The 24,464-nt window shown below is 35.7% G+C and overlaps 1 protein-coding gene across 6 annotated transcripts in view; it reads right to left on the bottom strand.

Moving 5' to 3' along the window:
• Window positions 1-24,464, bottom strand: part of FOXJ3 (forkhead box J3) — a 126,220-nt gene that overhangs the window by 19,945 nt on the left and 81,811 nt on the right. For 3 of the 6 annotated variants that reach the window (XM_082388181.1, XM_082388180.1, XM_082388179.1), the window contains 2 exons: window positions 13,252-13,353; window positions 982-1,110 (listed from right to left, as the gene is read on the bottom strand). The exons of 1 other annotated variant lie outside the window; for it this stretch is intronic. In XM_082388181.1, the coding sequence (XP_082244307.1) occupies window positions 982-1,110; window positions 13,252-13,353 (231 nt within the window). The remainder of the gene's footprint in view (window positions 1-981; window positions 1,111-13,251; window positions 13,354-24,464) is intronic. 2 more of the 6 variants (XM_082388183.1, XM_082388182.1) reach the window with 2 other exon arrangements.

Raw genomic sequence — 24,464 nt, 5'->3', positions numbered from 1 at the left:
TTAGAACTCAGTAACCCTTTTGTTCTCTATTTCTTCTGAAAACTGCTTCTGTACCAACTATTTGGGGACACCTATAATTCGCAATTCTCCATATCTATCGTATTCTTTTACATAATTGTTATTCCTTTATCTGTTTCTTCTGCATTCTCGAAAAATATTTTAAATTTTTTCCCCCAGAGCACTGTTAACAGTTTTGAGTTGTCTTCTTTCTCTTTTCCTACATTCAAGGTGAGTTTTAAAACTGCTCTCTGAATTTGTTCCCCTCATGTTATTTTCTTATTTCAGGTCCCCGCTCCCCCTTATATCTTTTTTCTGTGTAAAGTTTTTACCTATTACTCATCTTGGAACAGGGAGAGATCTGATGAGATCAAATTTATACCATGAACAGTGTGGCGTATGGCTCTCTCCAGCTCTGTTCTGTCTACCGGGGAGGACAGTTGCAAGATGATTTGAAAAGAAGTATCTGATAACGGAAGGGTCAGCACAGGTGCAAGAATACTCACACAGGTCCCTTTATAGCATAGCTTTGTTTTCCAGACCCAAACTGAAAATACAAGACTGGTTAACAACTGAGTACCAGGTCATCCTAACCTTTGGGGTTTGTAAAATCCCCTTCTTAGATATGCTTCTGGGAAACTAGGTGATATACATATCCTCTAAGCTCTTTTACCAAGGACTGTAAAGTATCATCAAACATAGCTTTAGAAGACTAAAGTAAAAATTCTTTTCCTATTCCAATTGTGTTTCACTTGGACAGAGAACAGATGAAGTAGACCAAAATATATAACATTGTACAACAATATATTTGTATCTAACTTGCTAAAATATAACAGAAATCTGCTCTACTTATCTAAGCTAATGATCAATTTGATCAGTGAGAAATATACATCTTCACTTTTTATTTGCATTTCAATTACATTTGGTTCCGTTTTAAGCTCTAAATGAGTACTCAGCAAAGGAGTTAACTTCACCAAGACTTACCGGTGTGTAACTATGCACACTTCCAACACTGTTCAAATTAACAGATGCCAAACTCTGATCTGAGAGACTGTTGTTAAGGCTACTGCGTGGGCTATCACTACCATCCTGATCAGTGTTGTACAATGTTACCTACAATGAAAAGAACAGCAACATTCGAATAAGTAGTTCCTACTATAAAGAGTACTTTTTAAGCAACTCTACAAAAATACAACTAACCTGGTAGATGGAAGGAAAACAAAATGTTACTGGTCTTTCCTTTGGTGTTTACCTACCCCAAATCCATGCTCTACATCGCTAACTCCATGTTCACCATGAAATATTGATAATTTACTTTCAAACTAAAGGATATATCCCATCCAGAGGTACATAAATTCAATTTTCTAAAAGGTATAATTAGTTCATCGACATTTAATAAGAGGGGATTATAACAGATTTTTACTGTTAAATATTTCTATAATGCATAAACTTATTTTTACTCAAGCTTTAAGCAAAATCAGTTTTCTTCTTTCAAAATCTTAGGCATCAAAAAAAAAGGACACAAAAAATAGAATTTAGGCATCATAGTGTTTATAATATTGAAAACTGTAAACTTAACTGTCCAACACAATTGCAGAATCATAAATATGTGATCTGATTTTTAAAATAACAATAATATGCTAACATATGCATTAGACATGAAAGAACTATGTATCAAACTGTTAACAATGGTTAACTGGCAGGGGTTTGGGTATTCCTGAAGACTTCTGTCACTGATAGTGTATATTTTTACAATGCTTGAGTATGTTTATAATGTGCATTATCATTTTTAATTAGAAACAACAACAAAAAAGATATTTTTAAAACAGAAAACTAGTCTAACTATCCTTTAAAGTTCTATTCAGATTCTACTACCAATTTTCCTTTTTATGCTCCTACTTTCATGGGAAAAATTAATACTTTTGATTTTATGGTGTAACTAATTTTTATCATATTTTTATCCACTACTAGACTGTTAGCAACTTGAGTTCCCCAATAAATAATCATAAGCAGCATAATGTTTTCTACTCAGTATACACATAATAAATATTTGCTGAATTTAATGACCAACTGAGCTATTACCACCCTTCTGTCTGTGCTGAAAATGGGGTCATGCTCAATGCTCATTTGCCAAAAGAGGCCAAAACCTGGAAAACTAGGCATATATGCCTCAATACTTCAGGCAAAACCAAACTGTCTCACATTCACATCAGCTAGGAACAATCATGTGTCTAGGAACTAGTAAGGGAAAAGAGTATAAGGAAAAATGAGAGGAAATAAAACTATGGCAAAGATTTTTCTGGTCGATATTTCCAGCGTAAATTTCATTTTTTAAAAAATCAACCTTATGGGCTCTTAAGCAATATAGTATCAGCAAATTACAAGCATCCCATGGTCATTCTGTTGGCTGCTCATTCTCTCCTGTCCATGCTTAGTTACCTATCACTCAAGTCAGAAATACTTCCCACCATCTTGGACAAATCCTCATAGCTAAGGAGGATAAGATTTTTATTAAAATGTAACATATTATGGAGAGGAAAATACACGAGTTGTTATAGTTTATTAATTATAAAACGGGCATACTCATGGAATCACGTAATCAACAGCAATTCTCAAACTTTGATCTTAGAACCCTTTTGCAGTCTTAAATATTAAGGAGGCAAGGAGCTTTTGTTTATTTTGATATATTTATCAATAACTGGCATATTAGAAATTTAAAAAATTTTAAATACTAATTTAAAAATAACTATTACAAACTCAACTATATGTTAACAAAAAAAATATTTTCTCTCAATAAATAAGTAAAATTAGAAGGGTGCCACTGTTTTACATTTTTGTAAATTTCAAAGCCTGGTTTAATAGGAAACAGTTAGAGTCTCATATCTGCTTCTGCATTCCATCTGTTGCAATATGTTGTTTAGGTGGAAGTACAGAAAGAAAACCCAGCATCATATATATACATATATATACATATATATACATATATATATATATGTATATATATGTATATATATGTATGCTTGGAAAAGGGAAGCATATTTTAATAGACTTTTCAGATAATTGTGGATAGTCTTTTTTGATACTACACAAAAATATGACAAGTGACAATTTTTTGAAGATTAGTTGCAATGTAACATCTGAAACCATATGAATAAATTTTCATACTCTTTCACATTATAATCCACTTTCCACCTCGGACTTTGAATGGATCATTTACCCATGCATGATTTTATAACATTATGCATTGGTCATTTGGAAAATATCATTCACTAAGTTATGCAGATCTTCCAAATATCGACATATTTCATTACACAACATCAAAACATCACACTTGTTAACATTACCAATAATCTCATTGGAAAAGTGTGTAAAGACTATGAAGCTATCAGACTCACTGTGGTGGATGTAAGTTTTCCAAACCTGTATGTTTTGCTTAAAAGCTCAAATTTTACCATTGGCAAGAGATACTGTCAACTGTTTTCCTTTAAGTGAGAGGCTTACTTTATTCATTTTCAAGAAAATATCTGCCAAATACCCAAATCTGAATAATAGTGTCAGTTGTTCTTTCAAGTAAAATCAATGCTCCATGAACAAAGTGGCTAGATCAACACAAATGCTCTTCCTTGAAGCAACCACTGTACTTCAGTATACACAGTTTAAGCGTTTTATGCGTACTTCCCATTTCACCACACAGATTCTTAAAAACGTATACTCAAAGGTCACAATTTAATAAAATTATTTTTCCTGCATCATCAAGGATATTCTTAACTAGTTATTATTATTTTTTTTAATCTGAAGGGTGTGTGGCTGTGAAGAATACAATGACTACTAGTACAGTCAGGTGTCACTGCCTTGACTTGTGCTAATGTTTACATATTATTGCTTTTGCTGCATTTGTGAAAACACAAAAATAAAGGAAAAGGCAAATAGCATTTTAGTATTATCATGGAATCCCCAAAAGGGTATTGGTTATTCAGGTGTCCACAGATCACAGAACCACTGATACAGAACATACCTGCACACCAGAAGGCCCACTCATGAACTCTCCCAATCATCATTCACCAGCCAGTCATCATCCATCCGCATATCTCCTGTTACAGATAACCACCATGCAGACTTCTACCATTAATGACTCGTTTCATACAACGTATATATCCTTTTCTGTCCTTTTGCAGTAAATTTAGCTAAAGGATTACGTAAAGCTTTGTTGTGTGTTGCGTTAGCATCGGCTCTTAATCTTTTGTTACTTCCTTCATTCTACTTTTTAAAACATATTTTATTCTTTTTCATCCAATTGAGAACTTTATCATTTATATTAAGGTCTCAAATCCATCTGAAATTGATTTTTGTGCATGAAAAAATCTCACTTTTCTATTGATTCAGCACCATTTGTTGAAAGACATCACTGAACTCTGTTCCATAATTCTATGTGTCTATTCTTATGCCAATATTACACTTTCAATTATTGTAGGTTTACTCTTGATATTTGGAAGTATAAATCCTCTTTTATCTTTTTCTTCAACATTTTCTTCAACTACTGTTTACCATTTGGAGTCTCATTTATCTTTCAAAATCAGCTGGTCATTTCCTACTATCTTCCTTCCCCTAAAAAAAGCATTGTGGAATTTTGATTGGGATATTATATCTGTAGGTAAACTCAGGAAAAACTGACTTCTTTACAATAATCTTCTCTATGAAAATTATATATCTACTTATTTATACCCCCTTTGTTCTCTCTCAGTAATTTTTTATAGTTTTCTGTGCAGAGTTCATCTTTCATTTAATCCTAGCTACCTCAGAGAGTTATTGGGGGTTTGGTTCCAGACCACTGCAATAAAGCAAGTATTGAAATAAAGCAAGTCACACGAATTTTCTGGTCTCCCAGTGCATATAAAAGTTATGTTTACAATGTACTGTAGTCTACTAAGTGTGCAATAGCATTATGTCTACAGAAACAATGTATATATCTTAATTTAAAAATACTTTATTGGTAAAAAATGTTAACTATCAGCTGGCAACACAGGGTTGCCACAAACCTTCAATTTGTAAAAAGCCCAATATCTGGGGAGCGCAATACACCTAAGCACAATAAAATGAGGTGTCTCTGTACTTGATGTTTTGAATGTTAATTTAAGTATTATCTTTTAAATTGTATTTTCTAACTGTCCATGGCTAACACAGAAAAATAACTGACTTCTAAAATCCAACACTGATCTAATATTGACACCTTGGTAAATTCACTTATTAATTCCAAGAGTTTATCTGTAGATTCTGTTGAATTTTCCATATGAATAATGATGTCTTCTGTGAACGATGGCTTTACTTTTGCCTTCCCATATTTTTTTGCTTTACACAGTTATCCTTTAAAGAGATTTACATCTTTTTAAAAAAAGCTTTATATTTACCCACATAGTTATCATTTCTGGTGTCCTTAATTGCTCTGTGTAGATCCTGATTTACATCAGGAACTTCAATTACACATATTATAGGTTGCCTGAAGCTGTCCCCACAGCTCACTAATACTCTATTTACTTCCTTACAGTCTTTTCTCTGTGTTTCACTTTGGATAGCTTTTATTGCTATATCTTCAAGTTCACATCTTTCCTTCTACAATGCCTAATCTGCTGTTAATCCCATCTAGTTTATTTTTCAACTGGGACATATTTTTATCCCTAAGGAGTTTGATTTGGGTTTTTAAATATCTTCCATGTGTCTATACACATGTTCAACCTGAACTTCTATAAAATATAGTTACATTAACAGTTCCCCCCACCCCCTAGCCCCCGGCTTGAGATATAATTGACATATAACATTGTATAAATTTAAGGTGCACAATGTACTAGTTTGATATACTTATGTATTACAAAATCACTACCATCACAGCATTAGCTAACACCTCCATCACCTTACATAATTACTATTTCTCTTTGTGGTGAGAACATTTAAGACCTACTCTCCTAGCAACTTTTCTCCTAGCAACAGTGTTGTAGTATCATGCCTGTAATCACCATGCTATATATTAGATTCCCAAAACTTAATCATCTTACAACGAAAAGTTCTCTTTGACCATCTCCCCACTTCTCCCCACCCCCTAGGCCCCCAGTAAGCACCATTCTATTCTGTTTCTCTGAGTTTGGCCTTTTAAGATTCCACATATAAGTGATATCATACAGTATTTGTCTTTCTCTGCCTGACTTATTTCACTTGGCATAAGGCCTTCAAGGTCCATCCATTTTGTCACGAACGGCAGGATTTCTTTCTTTCTCATGGTTGAACATTATTCCATTGTATATTACATACCACATCTTCTCTATCCATTCATCTATCGATAGACACTTAGGTTATTTCCATATCTTGGCTCATGATAACTGTTTTAATGTCCTTTTCTACTAGTTCTATCATGTGTGTCACTTCCGGGTCAGTTCTAATTGACTGATTTTTGCCTCATTATGGGTTGTTTTCTACTGCTTCTTTGCTTGGTAACTTTTTATTGGATGCCAGACTATTGTGAATCTACATTATTAAGTGCTATATTTTTAGATTCTTATGAATGTTCTTGAGCTTTATTCTGGGACACAGTTAAATTATATGACAACAGGAATGAAATACTGATACATGCCATAACATGGATGAACCTTGAAAATGTGTTTAGTGAAAGAAGTCAGACATAAAAGGTCATATATTTTGCAATTCCACTTACATGAAAGGTCCAGAATAGGCAAATCCAGAATGTTAGAAAATAAATTAATGGTTACCAGGGGATGGAGGAAATGGGATATGAATGCTAATGGGTATGAGCTTTTCTTTTGGGAGTAATGAAAACGTGTACACATACCACATCTTCTTTATCCATTGATCTGTCAATGGACATTTAGGTTGCTTCCATGTCTTGGCTACTGTAAATAGTGCTGCTATGAACACTGGGGTGCATGTGTCTTTTCAAATTACACTTTTCTCTGGATATATGCCTAGGAGTGGGATCATTAGATCATATGGCAACTCTATTTTTAGTTTTTTGAGGAACCTCCAAACTGTTTTCCACAGTGGCTGCACCAATTTACATTCCCACCAACAGTGTAGAAGGGTTCCCTTTTCTCTACACCCTCTCCAGCATTTATTATTTGTAGACTTTTTGATGATGGCCACTCTGACTGGAGTGAGGTGATACCTCACCGTAGTTCTGATTTGCATTTCTCTAATAATTAGTGATGTTGAGCATCTTTTCATGTGCATATTGGCCATCTGTATGTCCTCTTCAGAGAAATGTCTGTTTAGGTATTCTGTCCATTTTTTGATTGGGTTGTTTTTTGTTGTTGTCATTGAGTTGTATGAGATGTTTGTACATTTTAGAAATTAATCCCTTGTCAGTCCCATCATTTGCAAATATTTTCTCCTACTCTGTAGGTTGTCTTTTCGTTTTGTTTATGGTTTCCTTTGCTGTGCAAAAGCTTGTAAGTTTGATTAGATCCCATCTGTTTATTTTTGCTTTTATTTCTATTGCCTTGGGAGAGTGACCTAAGAAAACACTGCTATGATTTATGTCAGAGAATGTATTGCCTATGTTCTCTTCTAGTTTTATGGTGTTATGTCTTATATTTAAGTTTTTAAGTCATTTTGAGTTTACTGTGTATGGTGTGAGGGTGTGTTCTAACTTCACTGATTTACATGCAGTGGTCCAGCTTTCCCAATACCACTTGCTAAAGAGACTTGTCATTTCTCAATTGTGTATTCTTGCCTCCTTTGTCAAAGATTAATTGACCGTAGGTGTGTGGGTTTATTTCTGGGCTCTGTATTCTGTTCCCTTGATCCATATGTCTGTTTTTGTGCCAATACCATGCTGTTTTGATTACTGTAGCTTTGCAGTATTGTCTGAAGTCTGGGAAGCTTATGCCTCCAGCTTTGTTCCTTTCCCTCAGGATTGCTTTGGCAATTCTGGTTCTTTTATGGTTCCACATAAATTTTAGGATTATTTGTGCTAGTTCTGTGAAAAATGTCATGGGTAATTTGACAGGGATTGCATTAAGTCTGTAGATTGCTTTGGACAGTATGGCCATGTTAACAATATTAATTCTTCCAATCCAAGAGCATGGAATATCTTTCCATTTCTTTGAATCATCTTCAATTTACCAATATTTTATACTTCTCAGCATATTAATCTTTCACTTCCTTGGCCAGGTTTATTCCTAAGTATTTTTTTTGATGCAATTTTAGAAGGGATTGTTTTTTTTTACTTTCCCTTTCTGACACTTCATTGTTAAGTGTAAAGAAATGCAACAGATTTCTGTATGTTACTCTTGTACCCTGCTACCTTGCTGAATTCGTTTATCAGATCTAATAGTTTTTGTGTGAAGTCTTTAGGGTTTCCTATATACAGTATCATGTTATCTGCATATAATGACAATTTTATCTATTGGATAGAAGTGGTGAGAGTGGGCATCCTTGTCTTGTTCCAGACTTTAGCAGGAAGGCTTTCAGCTTTTCATGGTTTAGTATTATGTTGGCTGTGGGTTTATCATAAATAGCTTTTATTAGGTTGAGATGGGTTCCCTCTACACTCACTTTGGTAAGAGTTTTTATCATGAGTGGATGTTGAATTTTATCAAATGTTTTTTCTGCATCTATTGAGATGATTATGTGGTTTTTGTCTTTTCTTTTGTTGATGTGGTGTATCACATTGATTGATTTGCATATATTGATCCATTCTTGTGACCCTGGGACGAATCCAACTTGATTGTGGTGTAATATCTTTTTTATGTGTTGTTGGATTTGGCTTGCTAATATTTTGTTGAGAATTTCTGCATCTGTATTAATCAAAGATACTGCCCTGTCATTTTCTTTTTTGTTATTATCTTTGTCTGGTTTTGGTATCAGAGTGATAGTGGCTTCATAGAATGACTCTGAGAGTGTTCCCTCCTCTTCAGTCTTTTGGAAGAGTTTGAGAAGGATCAGTATAAGTTCTTCTTTGCATGTCTGGTAGATTTCCCCAGAGAAGCCATCTGGTCCTGGACTTTTGTTTGCAGGATAATTCACCTCTGCTGGATTATCTATTTCTTCTTGATTCAGTTTTGGTAGGCTGTTATGTTTCTAGAAACTTGTCCTCTTCTTCTAGGTTGTTCAATCTGTTGGCATATAATTGTTCATAGTATTCTCTTATGGTTTTTTGTATTTCTGCAGTATCAGTTGTTATTTCTCTTCTTTCATTCATTATTTTGTTTATTTGGGTGCTCCCTCTTTTCTGCTTGGTGAGCCTGGCCAGAGGTTTGTCGATTTTGTTTGCCCCTTCACAGAACCAGCTCTTGGTTTTATTGAGTTTTTTCTACCTTTTTTTAATCTCTATTATTTCTTTCCTTCTGCTGACTTTACGTTTTGTTTATTCTTCTTTTTCTAATTCTTTTAGGTGGTAGGTTAGGTTATTTGAGATTTTTTCCTGTTTTTTGAAGAAGGCCTGTATTGCAATGAACTTCCCTCTAAGAACTGCTTTTGCTGCATCCCATAGATTTTGTATGGTTGTTTTTGTTGTCATTTGTCTCAAGTATTTTTAAATTTCCTCTTTGATTTCATTGCTGATGCACTGGTTTTTTAGTAGCATGCTGTTTACTCTCCATGTAATCATTTTTTTCTCAGTTCTCTTTCTAAGGTTGAGTTCTAGTTTCATGCTGTTGTGGTCAGAAAAGACTCTTTGGCTTTTAAATGAATATTTAGCACATTTACATTTAATGTATTCCTTAATGTAATTAGATTTAAATACTTTTTATTTTCCTGTGTTCCCATCTTTTCTCTGTTCATTTTTTTTTCTCCTTTCTCGCCTACTTTTGGATTAACCAAGGATTTATTATTTTTCCTTACTTGGTAATATTCTTTTACTATTCTTGTAGTAACCTAGAGCAGTGGTTCATAAGGTAAGGAACTTGGACAGTACACGACCATTATCTGAGAACGTGTCAGAAATGCAATTTTTCAGACCCCAACTCAGACCTAGAGAATCAGAAACTCTCAGGGTAAGGCCCAGTAATGTGGGTTTTAACAAGCCCTCCTAGTTATTCTGATATATGCTGAAGTGTTAAGAATCACTGCCCTAGATTTTACATGCCCTTGACTTAGTACTTTTTACCACTTCCCATACAATGCAAAGACATTAACTGCAATATATTTCCTAATGCCTTACTCTAGTATTGTCATGTACTTTAACTTCTACAAGTATTTTAGACTCCAAAGCACTATGTTCTATAACAGAACTGCTATTGTTTTAATCACTTGATACATATTTTTATTTACTGACATGCATACTCTTTTGGTGTTCTTCATTCTTTTCTGCACAGGATAATTTTCCTTCTATCTGAAAAATTAACCTCCTTTAATTTTTTAATACTGTAACATTCTCTCACATTTTGTTTCTGTAAAAGCCAATTTACTTAACCTTCATTTTTCATAGAAATTCTGATTTTAGAATTCTGGATTGGCAGTTATTTCCTTTCAGCACTACAAAAATTTCATTCTGGTGGTATCTGACTTTTATCATTTCTATTCAGAATTCAGTGTGTTCCTTTGAAGTTGCCTGTTATCTTCCTCTGATTTTAAGATTTTTTTTTTTAAAAATCCTTGTTTTTTAGCAGTTTGACTTTTATTTGTCTGATAAGGTTTTCTTTTAATTAGTCCTTGGGGTTCTCAGAACTTCTTGAATCTGTACTGTGTTATCTTTCATCAGTCTTAGAAAATTAAAATATTGCTTCTTCTCTATTCCCTTTTGCTTCTCTTCTGGAACACTAATGACAAGTTTGTTAGATCTTTTCCCTGTATCCCATTTATCTCTTAAGCTTCTTTGAATTTTCCATTCTTTGTTTTTCAACCAGCATATTTTCTATTGACCTATCTTCCAGTTCACTGATTGTCTCCTCTGCTGTGTCTAATCTGCTGTTAAATCCATCTATTTAATTCTTAATTTCAGTTATTATATTTTTCAGTTCTCTTGATTCTTCCATACAGATTCCAATTCTGATAAATTTTCTATAATTCATCTATTTTCTTCAACATATTAGTCATAGTTATTTAAAAATCAGTATCTAGATCACTTGTGGATATGTTTATACTATCTTTCCATCTTGGCATTTAATTATTTGGTCTTGTTTCCTGGAATGTCTGAAAATTCTGACTGAAAGTGAGACCTTACTTATGAAAACTTGCAAAAGCTCGGGATATGTTATCTTCTAGAAAGGATTTAGTTTTCTTTTGGCAAGTGGAATATTAGCATACCACCCTAGTAACAGTTTGAGACTGGTGTTATTTTGATTTGCTCTTACTTATAGAACATAATCTTTCTTAAGTATCAATTTGAAAAACTCGGGTGTTTACCATGGCTCCCTCTTTAAAGAACTACAACTTTTGTCCCCCCAACCTCCGTGAGACTGCTGAAGTCTGGCTAGTGAAAAATCCACATGATTTGCCTGTGTCTGAGTCAAAGCACACACAGGTTAGGGATTAGCCAATGCCTTAACTGGATATTGCTTGCAAACAGTTGAGGTCACTTCTGAGATTCCTCAGGATCTTGGTCCTTAAGCCCTGGCTCTTTGGTAGCCTCAAACTCTGGTTTTTACATACCTAGCTCAATGACTGCTCTAGGTTGTAGCTTTCTGTGCAGCCTCTATGCCATGCACTGAGAAGTGGGAAATGTCCCAAGGGAAAACACGTAGGGCTTATCTCAGTGTGCTTCCCTTTTTTCTGAGACCTTCTCTTCTGAAGTCCTGCCTGTCTTTTTCTCCAATGCCTTTCTTTTTTATTGGTGGGCAGGGTGTGGGGGGCAGGGTGTGGGAGGCAGGGTGGTAATTTTATATAGATAGGGAGAAGGGTTAATCTGATACTAGCTATTCTATCATATCTGAAAGCAGAAGTCCAAAAACTCCAGCTCCTTTATTTAGTCACGAAGTCCCAGCGTTACTACTTTCTAACTGTTTCCTAATAGCCACAACTGTCTATGTTTAGGCCTCAGTATCTCCTGCTTGGACTATCGCAAAGAGCAGTACTGGATACCTCTGATTCCAACCCATCTATTTCACCGGAAATTCTCAAGTCTAGCTGGGTATAATTAGGGATGATTTTTAAAAGTACAGATTTCTGGGCCCTACCCACAAGGATAAAGTAACTGATTTGGTAGGCCTGCAATGGAATCTGGGAATTACTACCACCACCAAACACACGTACACACTAACAACCCCACCCCTCCCTTAAATGATTCTGATGGAATCAGTCCATGTATTGCTATTTGGGAAAAATTATTACTTTACACTTCAGTTGTAAGTTTCCTATCTAAATTGGAATTCTGATTAGTCACTCTGATTATAATCTGTCTTCTATCTGCTTGTTCATTACCTTTTACAAATACAAAGATACTACGTGTATTAGTGCAACTGAGTGTATACATGTTTGTGTTTATGTGTGTGCACAAGAAAGTAGAAGAGATTAAAAAAAAAAAAGAGCAAGTGAAAGCAAGGGAGACGGGGAGAGGGTAAAAGCAAGACTGACAGACCGTATGAGTACAAGAGTGAGATATATTATGGCTTCAAGGTGCTCATCATGGTCTAGTAATGGAGGAAATAGATGCACAGAACTGAGTTATTTCATGAACCTCCCAGAGCCTTTTTAGGATTTTGAGATATGAGATTAAGAAACTACCTTGTAAAGAAGAGATATTTGTACCCTACTAGGTATCTAATGAGTTAGCACAAAGTTTTGACCCTTGCTTCAATAACAAAAACAAAACAAAAATTGCAGCAGACTACCACATACTACACTTCTGGGTATGTACCTAGACTTGAATATCATGAAAGAGGTTGACCACCGTTCTAATGGACTCTGAGTTTGTCTGAATTATTTATTTTACTGGATTCTGTTGACACCCTGGTTATTTGTCAATCTCTTTTTAAATCACATATTTAGAGGGGTAATCAATGATTTTGAAACAAATTGATTCAATAAAATGCTGGACTCAAAAATTCAATGGGATTGGTAGTGTCAAGAATTTAAATTTAATATAGAGCTTCCCAATAAGCATCTTCCAATTTTTCCAGAGAATTATTTATTTACTACTAACTTGTGTAAAGCTAAAAGCATTGTGGATTCAGCTTTCAAACTGCCATGTATGGTTTGGTCAAATTTATATCATCTTTAAACTCAACCATACAGTAATCTACTGTTACTATAAAAGCAAATTAAATGTATTACTCAACGACATTTCAAAAGTGTTCAAAAAAATAGAATTACTTTGTTAGTCACAGTGTTGATTGCCAGAGTTGGAGAGGCACTTCCCGAAATAATACACTCCATTCCCAAAGAATCTGAATCTATGCTATATGGAGTTGAGGCCTAAAATACAAGAACAAAATAAATAATTATTAGCTCATAAAACCACCAACTTTAACACAATTTGAAGTTATTTCATCAAATTCTCTAACATCCAGTTTTGTGCTTTGTTTCTGAAAATAAACTTAAAATCATTACTGAATTCTCTTCTACTATATTTTATTATGCTACTAACCTGATAATCACAAAGTCCATTGGTATGGCTACTCCTTACCAACTCTTTTAACTGGTTGTGGGATAGGTTTGCCAAAATTAGAGATAAACTTCTGTAGTGGAGACTACTAATAATCGGGTTAACACTCATTCTCCCCTCTGCTCCCTTTTAGCAATAGATCCCTGTAGTTATCAACTCATCTCTGCCCAGCTAAAGACCACCTTTTCCAGACTCATTTGCAGCTAGTTGTAGCCATATGATTAAGGTGCGACAAATGGGATGTGAGCAAGAGTGATGTGTACAACTTCTGGGTCATGTCTTTGAAAGGAACTTGCTTGCCCTCCATCCTCTTTCCCTCTTATTGCAGGCCTGTGACACAGATATGGTGGTGGTGATCCTGCATAATCAGAAAGCTGAAGGTAATACCCTGGGGAACACTGGAAAGATAAGATTAGAAGGAAACATCTGAATGACCTTGTGGAACAGAGCTGGTTATCCATCTGATCCACCTCTCAGCTTGGACTTTTACCTAAGAGAGAAATAAATCCATCTGGTTTAAGCCTCTCAGGTGTAGTTTTGTCTTCCTTTGTCTGTTAATGCAACTGAACAATATCCTAAATAACACAATTTCATATACATTGTTTATAGAGCTAACATGGGTGTCAAAAATCAATATAGATTTTCTACATTTAGAATTTTGGATATAGATTGTGATAACTCCTTTCTCTCTCTCAAAATAAAGAGTAATTTCACTGAAAAACATTTCTAAGATTGATTTATTTATCACTTAATCCCTTGGCATGAATTTCTTTCATCAGATAATCCAAGAGGGTAGGGAACAGACATCTTGAAAAAAGGAAAAGACAAGGGTCACCCCTAGAAGGTAGAATCTACTACTTACGTGCTGGATACACACTGAGAGTTAGGTGAACATGGAAAAGCACTTCAGAAATACAAATGGAAGAACTACAAAGACAGCTCTGTCTATGCCCCAACTTTGGTGCCTGCCAATTTAGCTACAATTTATGCCCCAACTTTGGTGCCAGCTAATTTAGATAAATTAACACAGAAGATTAATTTAGAAAGATGCAAATTTCATGCTCCTCTAACTCAACTCAGTCATCTCATTCCAGCCTACTGGTTCACTATCTAATACTCACTCCTCCCCACTGGTAACAAGAGGCAAGCCTGTGTTGTGTGATTTCATGCAAATTACTCAAACTTTATACTCTTTTCCTCATCTATAAGAGGATTATGCCACTTCCTTTAGAGGTCCGTTAAGAGCATTAATGAAATAATTTATGTAAAGCACTTAGCACAGTACCTGAAATGCACAGTAAGTGCTGGTTTCTATGATGACTACTAACATGTATCTACTACTGATGCTGAGAACCTACTGATAGAGAGGAATATTCAATGGTGATTAATGAAAAAGGAGACAGCTGTGGTATGTGGCACTGTATTCCCACAAGGCCAGATTCACAGCTTTAACTAGAAAATCCTTTAATTAGATATTCTTCATGGATACTAAAAATCTGGTTCAATCAACAGAATAAAGGACATTCACAGAAAGATAGACAAGATGAAAACGCAGAGGGCTATGTACCAGATGAAGGAACAAGATAAAACCACAGAAAAAAACTAAATGAAGTGGAGACAGGCAACCTTCCAGAAAAAGAATTCAGAATAATGATAGTGAAGATGATCCAGGACCTCGGAAGAAGAATGGAGGCAAAGATCAAGAAGATGCAAGAAATGTTTAACAAAGACCTAGAAGAATTAAAGAACAAACAAACAGAGATGAACAATACAATAACTGAAATGAAAACTACACTAGAAGGCATCACTAGAATAACTGAGGCAGAAGAACTGATAAGTGACCTGGAAGACAGAATGGTGGCATTCACTGCTGTGGAACAGAATAAAGAAAAATGAATGAAAAGAAATGAAGACAGCCTAAGAGACCTCTGGGACAAAAGTAAACACAACGACATTCGCATTATAGGGGACCCAGAAGGAGAAGAGAGAGAGAAAGGACCAGAGAAAATATGTGAAGAGATTATAGTCAAAAACTTCCCTAACATGGGAAAGGAAATAGCCACACAAGTCCAGGAAGTGCAGCGAGTCCCACACGGGATAAACCCAAGGAGAAACACACCGAGACACACAGTAATCAAACTGGCAAAAATTAAAGACAAAGAAAAATTATTGAAAGCAGCAAGGGAAAAACAACAAATAACATACAACGGAACTCCCATAAGGTTAACAGCTGATTTCTCGGCAGAAACTCTACAAGCCAGAAGGGGGTGGCATGATACACTTAAAGTGATGAAAGGGAAGAACCTACAACCAAGATTACTCTACCAGGCAAGGATCTCCTTCAGATTCGATGGAAAAATCAAAAGCTTTACAGACAAGCAAAAGTTAAAGAGAATTCAGCACCACCAAACCAGCTCTACAACAAATGCTAAAGGAAATTCTCTAAGTGGGAAACACAACAGAAGAAAAGGACCTACAAAAACAAACCCGGGGCTTCCCTGGTGGCACAGTGGTTGGGAATCTGCCTGCCAATGCAGGGGACACGGGTTCGGGCCCTGGTCTGGGAAGATCCCACATGCCGCGGAGCAACCAAGCCCGTGAGCCACAACTACTGAGCCTGTGCGTCTGGAGCCTGTGCTCCGCAACGGGAGAGGCTGCAATAGTGAGAGGCCCACGCACCGCGATGAAGAGTGGCCCCCGCTCGCCGCAACTGAAGAAAGCCCTCGTGCAGAAACGAAGACCCAACACAGCCAAAAATAAATATAAATAAATAAATAATTAAAAAAAAAAAAACCCAAAACAATTAAGAAAATGGTCATAGGAACATACATATCGATAATTACCTTAAACACGAATGGATTAAACGCTCCAACCAAAAGACACAGGCTTGCTGAATGGATACAAAAACAAGACCCATATATATGCTGTCTACAAGAGACCCACTTCAGAACTAGGGACACATACAGACTTGAAAGTGAAGGAATGGAAAAAGATATTCCATGCAAATGGAAATCAAAAGAAAGCTGGAGTAGCTATACTCATATCAGATAAAATAGACTTTAAAATAAAGAATGTTACAAGAGACAAGGAAGGACACTACATAATGATCAAGGGATCAATCCAAGAAGAAGATGTAACAATTATAAACATATATGCACCCAACATAGGAGCACCTCAATACATAAGGCAACTGTTAACAGCTATAAAAGAGGAAATAGACAGTAAAACAATAATACTGGGGAACTTTAACACCTCACTTACACCAATGGACAAATCATCCAAAATGAAAATAAAGAAACAGAAGCTTTAAATGACACAATAGACCTGATAGATTTAATTGATATTTATAGGACACTCCATACCAAAACAGCAGATTACACTTTCTTCTCAAGTGCGCACGGAACATTCTCCAGGATAGATCACATCTTGGGTCACAAATCAAACCTCAGTAAATTAAAGAAAATTGAAATCATGTCAAGCATCTTTTCTGACCACAGCGCTATGAGATTAGAAATGAATTACAAGGAAAAAACACAAACACGTGGAGGCTAAACAATACGTTACTAAATAACCAAGAGATCACTGAAGAAATCAAAGAGGAAATCAAAGAATACCTAGAGACCAATGACAACGAAAACACAATGATCCAAAACCTATGGGATGCAGCAAAAGCAGTTCTAAGAAGGAAGTTTATAGCTATACAAGCCTACCTCAAGAAACAAGAAAAATCTCAAGTAAACAATCTAACGTTACACCTAAAGGAACTAGAGAAAGAAGAACAAACAAAACCCAAAGTTGGCAGAAGGAAAGAAATCATAAAGATCAGAGCAGAAATAAATGAATTAGAAACAAAGAAAACAATAGCAAAGAAAGATCAATACAACTAAAAGCTGGTTCTTTGAGAAGATAAACAAAATTGATAAAACATTAGCCAGACTCATCAAGAAAAAGAGGGAGAGGACTCAAATCAATAAAATTGAAATGAAAAAGGAGAAGTTACAACAGACACTGCAGAAATACAAAGCATCCTAAGAGACTGCTGCAAGCAACTCTATGCCAATAAAATGCACAACCTGGAAGAAATGGACAAATTCTTACAAAGGTATAACCTTCCAAGACTGAACCAGGAAGAAACAGAAAATATGAACAGACAGACCATTCACAAGTAATGAAATTGAAACTGTGATTAAAAGTCTTCCAAAAAACAAAAGTCCAGGACTAGATGGCTTCACAGGTGAATTCTATCAAACATTTAGAGATGAGCTAACACCCATCCTTCTCAAACTCTTCCAAAAAACTGCAGAGGAAGGAACACTCCCAAACTCATTCTATGAGGCCACCATCACCCTGATACCAAAACCAGACAAAGATACTACAAAAAAAGAAAATTACAGACCAATATCACTGATGAATATAGATGCAAAAATCCTCAACAAAATACCAGCAAACAGAATCCAACAACACATTAAAAGGATCATACACCATGGTCAAGTGGGATTTATCCCAGGGATGCAAGGATTCTTCAATATACACAAATCAATCAGTGTGATACACCATATTAACAAATTGAAGAATAAAAACCATATGATCATCTCAATAGATGCAGAAAAAGCTTTTGACAAAATTCAACACCCATTTATGATAAATACTCTCCAGAGAGTGAGCACAGAGGGAAACTACCTCAACATAATAAAGGCCATATATGACAAACACACAGCAAACATCATTCTCAATGGTGAAAAACTGAAAGCATTTCCTCTAAGATCAGGAACGAGACAAGGATGTCCACTCTCACCACTATTATTCAACATAGTTCTGGAAGTCCTAGCCACGGCAATCAGAGAAGAAAAAGAAATAAAAGGAATACAAATTGGAAAAGAAGAAGTAAAACTGTCACTGTTTGCAGATGACATGATACTATACATAGAGAATCCTAAAAATGCCACCAGAAAACTACTAGAGCTAATCAATGAATTTGGTAAAGGTGCAGGATACAAAATTAATGCACAGAAATCTCTTGCACTCCTATACACTAATGATGAAAAACCTGAAACAGAAATTATGGAAACACTCCCATTTACCATTGCAACAAAGAGAATAAAATACCTAGGAATAAATCTACCTAGGGAGACAAAAGACCTGTATGCAGAATACTATAAGACACTGATGAAAGAAATTAAATTGATACCAACAGATGGAGAGATATACCATGTTCTTGGATTGGAAGAATCAATATTGTGAAAATGACTATACTACCCAAAGCAATCTACAGATTCAATGCAATCCCTATCAAATTACCAATGGCATTTTTTACGGAACTAGAACAAATCATCTTAAAATTTGTAAGGAGACACAAAAAACCCCGAGTAGCCAAAGCAGTCTTGAGGGAAAACAACAGAGCTGGAGGAATCAAACTCCCTGACTTCAGACTATACTACAAAGCTACAGTAATCAAGACAATACGGTACTGGCACAAAAACAGAAACATAGATCAAAGGAACAAGATAGAAAGCCCAGAGATAAACCCATGTACCTATGGCCATCTAATCTATGACAAAGGAGGCAAAGATATACAATGGAGAAAAGACAGTCTCTTCAATAAGTGGTGCTGGGAAAACTGGACAGCTACATGTAAAAGAATGAAATTAGAACACTCCCCAACACCACACACAAAAATAAACTCAAAATGGATTCGAGACCGAAATGTAAGACCAGACACTATAAAACTCTTAGAGGAAAACATAGGAAGAACACTCTTTGACATAAATCACAGCAAGATCTTTTTTGATCCACCTCCTAGAGTAATGGAAATAAAAACAAAAATAAACAAATGGGACCTAATGAAACTTCAAAGCTTTTGAACAGCAAAGGAAACCATAAACAAGACGAAAAGACAACCCTCAGAATGGGAGAAAATATTTGCAAACGAATCAACGGACAAAGGATTAATCTCCAAAATATATAAACAGCTCATGCAGCTCAATATTAAAGAAACAAACAACCCAATCCAAAAATGGGCAGAAGACCTAAATAGACATTTCTCCAAAGAAGACATACAGATGGCCCAGAAGCACATGAAAAGCTGCTCAACATAACTATTAGAGAAATGCAAACCAAAACTACAATGAGGTATCACCTCACACCAGTTAGAATGGGCATCATCAGAAAATCTACAAACAACAAATGCTGGAGAGTGTGTGGAGAAAAGGGAACCCTCTTGCACTGTTGGTGGGAATGTAAATTGATACAGTCACTATGGAGAACAGTATGGAGGTTCCTTAAAAAACTAAAAATAGAATTACCATATGATCCAGCAATCCCACTACTGGGCATATACCCAGAGAAAACCATAATTCAAAAAGACACATGCCCCCCAATGTTCATTGCAGCACTATTTACAATAGGCAGGTCATGGAAGCAACCTAAATGCCCATCGACAGACGAATGGATAAAGAAGTTGTGGTACATATATACAATGGAATATTACTCAGCCATAAAAAGGAACAAAACTGAGTCATTTGTTGAGATGTGGATGGATCTAGAGACTGTCATACAGAGTGAAGTGAGTCAGAGAGAGAAAAACAAATATCGTATATTAACGCATGTATGTGGAACCTAGAAAAATGGTATAGATGAACTGGTTTGCAGGGCAGAAGTTGAGACACAGATGTAGAGAACAAACATATGGACACCAAGGGGGGGAAACCACGGTGGAGTGGGGAGTGGTGGTATAATGAATTGGGAGATTGGGATTGACATGTATACACTGATGTGTATAAAATTGATGACTAATAAGAACCTGCAGTATAAAAAAACAAACAAAAAAACAACTAATACTAACTTTCTTTGGGTTATTTGTATGGAAATATGTTAATATAAATGTTTCAGACATTACATGAAATTTCTAAAAATCTTATATGTTCTGGTATAATGTTATAAGTCATAATTCTAGTTATTACTTTAAAATGTATATCTCAGAAATAACTAAACTTCCTTGTCAGTTGCATTATGATGAACTTTCATCAAATCTTTAACTGTGGTCATTTTTAAGTCTTTTGTCATTTACAGACAGTTCTGGGTGTACGCTGATGCTTTTGCAAAAATGTTCCTATAAAAGGGTTTCATCTTCAAGGAATTCATGGAAAAGACTCTGACAAGTACAGGTTTCTGGTAACTGACCATACTGCTGAACTGAATGAATAAGCATTTTCAAAACTCTAATGGAAAACTGATGAATTCATAAAAGTGGTAACAAAAGATGAAGATGAAAAAAAAAATTAATTACACGGGACTGAGTGAACTGATGAGGATGATTATAATTTTTGTGACTTTCTGTTTGAAAAAAAAAAAACAATCCCACAAGGACTCAGAGGCAAAGAATATACAAATCAATTTTCACTGCAAAGTAAAGGAGCTGTTACAGTGGAGGATTACTGGACTGAATGTCAATATTATGACATAGTATGAGTTTGTTTTGTGTTTGGTAATTGCAATCATTGTTGCTTTTGGTGTGGTCATCCATTTACAATGCTTGGTGTCAGTTTATCTCTTGTAAAAATAAAATACAGTGTGTGTAAAAAAAACAAAAAAACAAGAGAATAAAGGACCCAATTCTCTTTACATGCACTGATATGCTCAATAGTATGGTATATATTTTTATTTGTAGATACACTGATTTGATGTTATTAGTAGACAAGTAGCCTGATTAATAAAGCTAATTTAATTTGGAATCTACAGATCCCAAGACGTGTTTGAATAACTGTTATTATTGCAGCCAAAACCCAAATTCTGGACAAAGAAAAGTATCAATGAATCTAATCTAGGTGGCATCTCTCAGCTTATGAAAGATCCTTTCTGGAGTTTCCTCATACCCCATGTCAAAATCCTACTCATTCAGGCTCTACTTCCAGAATGGTAGTGTGACACCTACCTTCTGCTGATAACTACCAATTTGGGGTGGGGGAAGCGGAAAGGGACATGGGATGACAACTAGCTGAGGAGTCTGATGGATAAATAAAATAGGTAGATTGTGGAGAGAAGGTAAAACTTGGGAGAGACCTGCTTGAATTTCCTGTTTTGCTGTAGCTTTGCCCCAAGGTCAGGTAGTAGATGCGGAGTATGAGCAGCTAAAGTTGTCTTTCTGTCAGGAGGAACTAGGGAAAAGAGCCCAGGTAAACACAACCAGCTACTAAAGAGAGAAAGGAATCCCACAGGGGATAAAGTCAAAAGAGATCCCCTAAAACTGTATATGAAACACCACAAAAGTCTCAGGCTGACCCCTGAACCATGCATATGCAGATTAGAATAAGGCAGAAGCTTAAAGAATCAAATTGAAATTGGAACCACTGCCCACAGACGGTGAGAGAGAACTTACAGTTTGAGTCTAACATGGTTAACTGCCAGCTAAAATAAAAATACCAATATTCTACAGAAGAGTATAACAGAACCCAGAGTCTCTATAACATTCATAATGTCCAGGATACAATCCAAAATTACCTGATATGTAAGTAATAGAAAAATGAAACCCATTCTCAAGAGAAAAGATAATCTACAGAAGCCCACCACAAGAAGACTAAGATGTTGGAACTACGAGAAAAGGACTTTAAAGTAGCTATTATAATTACGCTCAGTGAGATAAAGGAGAAAAAATCTGAATAAAAAAACATAATAATAGAAATATCAGTGGAGAAATACAAAAAATATAAAAAGAACAAAATCAAAATTTACCAATGAAAAATATAATATCTGAATTTTAAAAGGCAATGGATGGACTTAATATCAGAATGGAGATTAAAGAGGAAAGAATCAGTGAACTCAAAGGCAGATCAACAGAAATAATCCAATCTAAAAAACAAAAAGGAAAAAGACTGATTCTTTTTAAAAAAGAAAGAAAGAAAAAAAAAGCCTCAGAAAGCTATGAGATAATCTCAAAAGGCCTAACATGTATATATGAGTTCCAGAAGGACAGAAAAGAGAGAAAACAGCAGGAAAAAATATGGAAGAAATGATGACTGAACACTTTGGAAGTTTACTGAAAGACAAATTTACAGATCCAAGAAGCTCAGTAAACCTCCAACAGGATAAATTAAAAGAAAAATCACACTTGGATATATCATAACTGAACTGTTGAAAAATAAAGGTAGAAAGCAGGCAGAGAATAATGACATATCACATAAAGAAAAAACATTGATTGGAAAATGACTGAATTTCTCATAAAAATAATGGAGGTCATTAGACAGTGAATATCGTTGAAATACTGAAAGAAAAAAAAATTTCAATCTAGGCTGTATATCTAACAAAAATATTATTTAGGAAGGCACATTTTCAGAAAAGGAAAACTAAGAGAATTCGTTGCCAGGAGATCTACAACATAAGAAAGTTCATTAGGCTAAAGGGAACTTATAGCAGAGGGAAACTTGGACCTTGAGGAATGAAAGCACCAGAAATGGTAAACATCTAGGTAAATTTAAAAGACCATTGTTTTCTCTTAGGTTTTAAAAATCATGTATCTTTATTTAAGGCAAAACTTATAACACTGTCTTCTAAGATCATCAGTATACACAGATGTAATACTATGGGGAATGGTGAGGAAAGGGACAAAGGAGACTTATATTATTGGAAGATCTCTACATTTTATATGTACAATATTAACTCTGAATAGACTGCAGAAGGTTAGGAATATATACTGAAATCCCAATATATAAATATAAAAAGAGGTACAGCTAAAAAGCCAGTAGATAAGAATACAAAAATATATCCAAATAATCTGAAAGGCAAGAAAGGTGGAAAAAAGGAACTAAAAATACAGAGTGTTACCAGAAAAACTGGGTTCGCCACTTGGTGGGTGTAGAGCTAAAAGACACAATCAAGGCAAAGAGTGGGAGAAGGAAGGATTTATTACTTGCAGCAAGTAAGGGGAACACTGGGGATCTTTCCCAAAGCAGTGTCTCTGCCAACAGCAAAACTGAAGCAAGTTTTAAGTTAAGGGTACATGCATATTCATGAAGGGGATGGGGGGTGGGGCCAGAGAGTCCAACCTTTACTTGACTGAAGTCACGAGGGTCAGAAAAGGTCAACATCATCCTCCCTTAGGTTCCAGTTGATTTGGTACTTGAGCGCCTGCCAGAGGGGTTTAAATTCTGCAAAAACAGCCCAAGAAAGCACTCGGGCTAGCCTTTGAAACAGAACTGGGAATGTTACAACTGATTTATTATCTTTGCTATTGTCACTTCTCATGACTGGTAACAGTTTGTTCTTTTGTTCCCTTAAAGTAATTATTACTGAGACCTGTTCAAGAGCAAGCATTATGGCCAGGCTTAGATCACAAAATGGCTTAGGCCAAAAATGGCTTTTCTTATGTCAAGAAAGCCATGTCTGGTTCTCTTTCTCTGGGGACCCCCTACCTGCTTATGAGAAATCAAACAGAAAACAGTATCATTAATTACATTAATAACAATATCGATAATTCTGTTAGGTAGCTAGTCAGACAGGAGGGGGTCCCGCCCCACCCTGGATGGTTTGTCTTTCCCTCCTCCACCTGGACACTGGTGATGGGAGCACACCCACAGTCCTCCCTCTTGTGGTCAAGGACCACCACTAGGTTTCCAGCCATATCAGGACCAAGCAAGATGAAACCACCAACACAGGTTGGCGCAGGCACACCAAGACCTAAAAGGTGACTCAAGGTAACATAGGGTTCATTATGCTGTATAGGTAATAAATTAGCATTACGGTTTTTGCATCCCCGCCCCCCCACTGTGGGTTTCACTTGGGTGCTTATGAGTAAGCACCTGCGCACTAGGAGAAAAGTGATATAACCTAAAGCTGTCAGTCAAATGATGCAAGACACAGGGAGGAAACACCACTCTAAAAAACCCAACCCTACCCCATCATGAGGCTGCTTCTGGTTTCCAGACAGCCC

This window comes from Balaenoptera borealis, assembly GCF_965194805.1.
Source record: "Balaenoptera borealis genome assembly, chromosome: 1".
NCBI classification, from domain to species: Eukaryota; Metazoa; Chordata; class Mammalia; order Artiodactyla; family Balaenopteridae; genus Balaenoptera; species Balaenoptera borealis.
The sequence above is the reverse complement of the archived record's forward strand: the minus strand, read 5'-3'. Positions and strand labels throughout refer to the sequence as shown.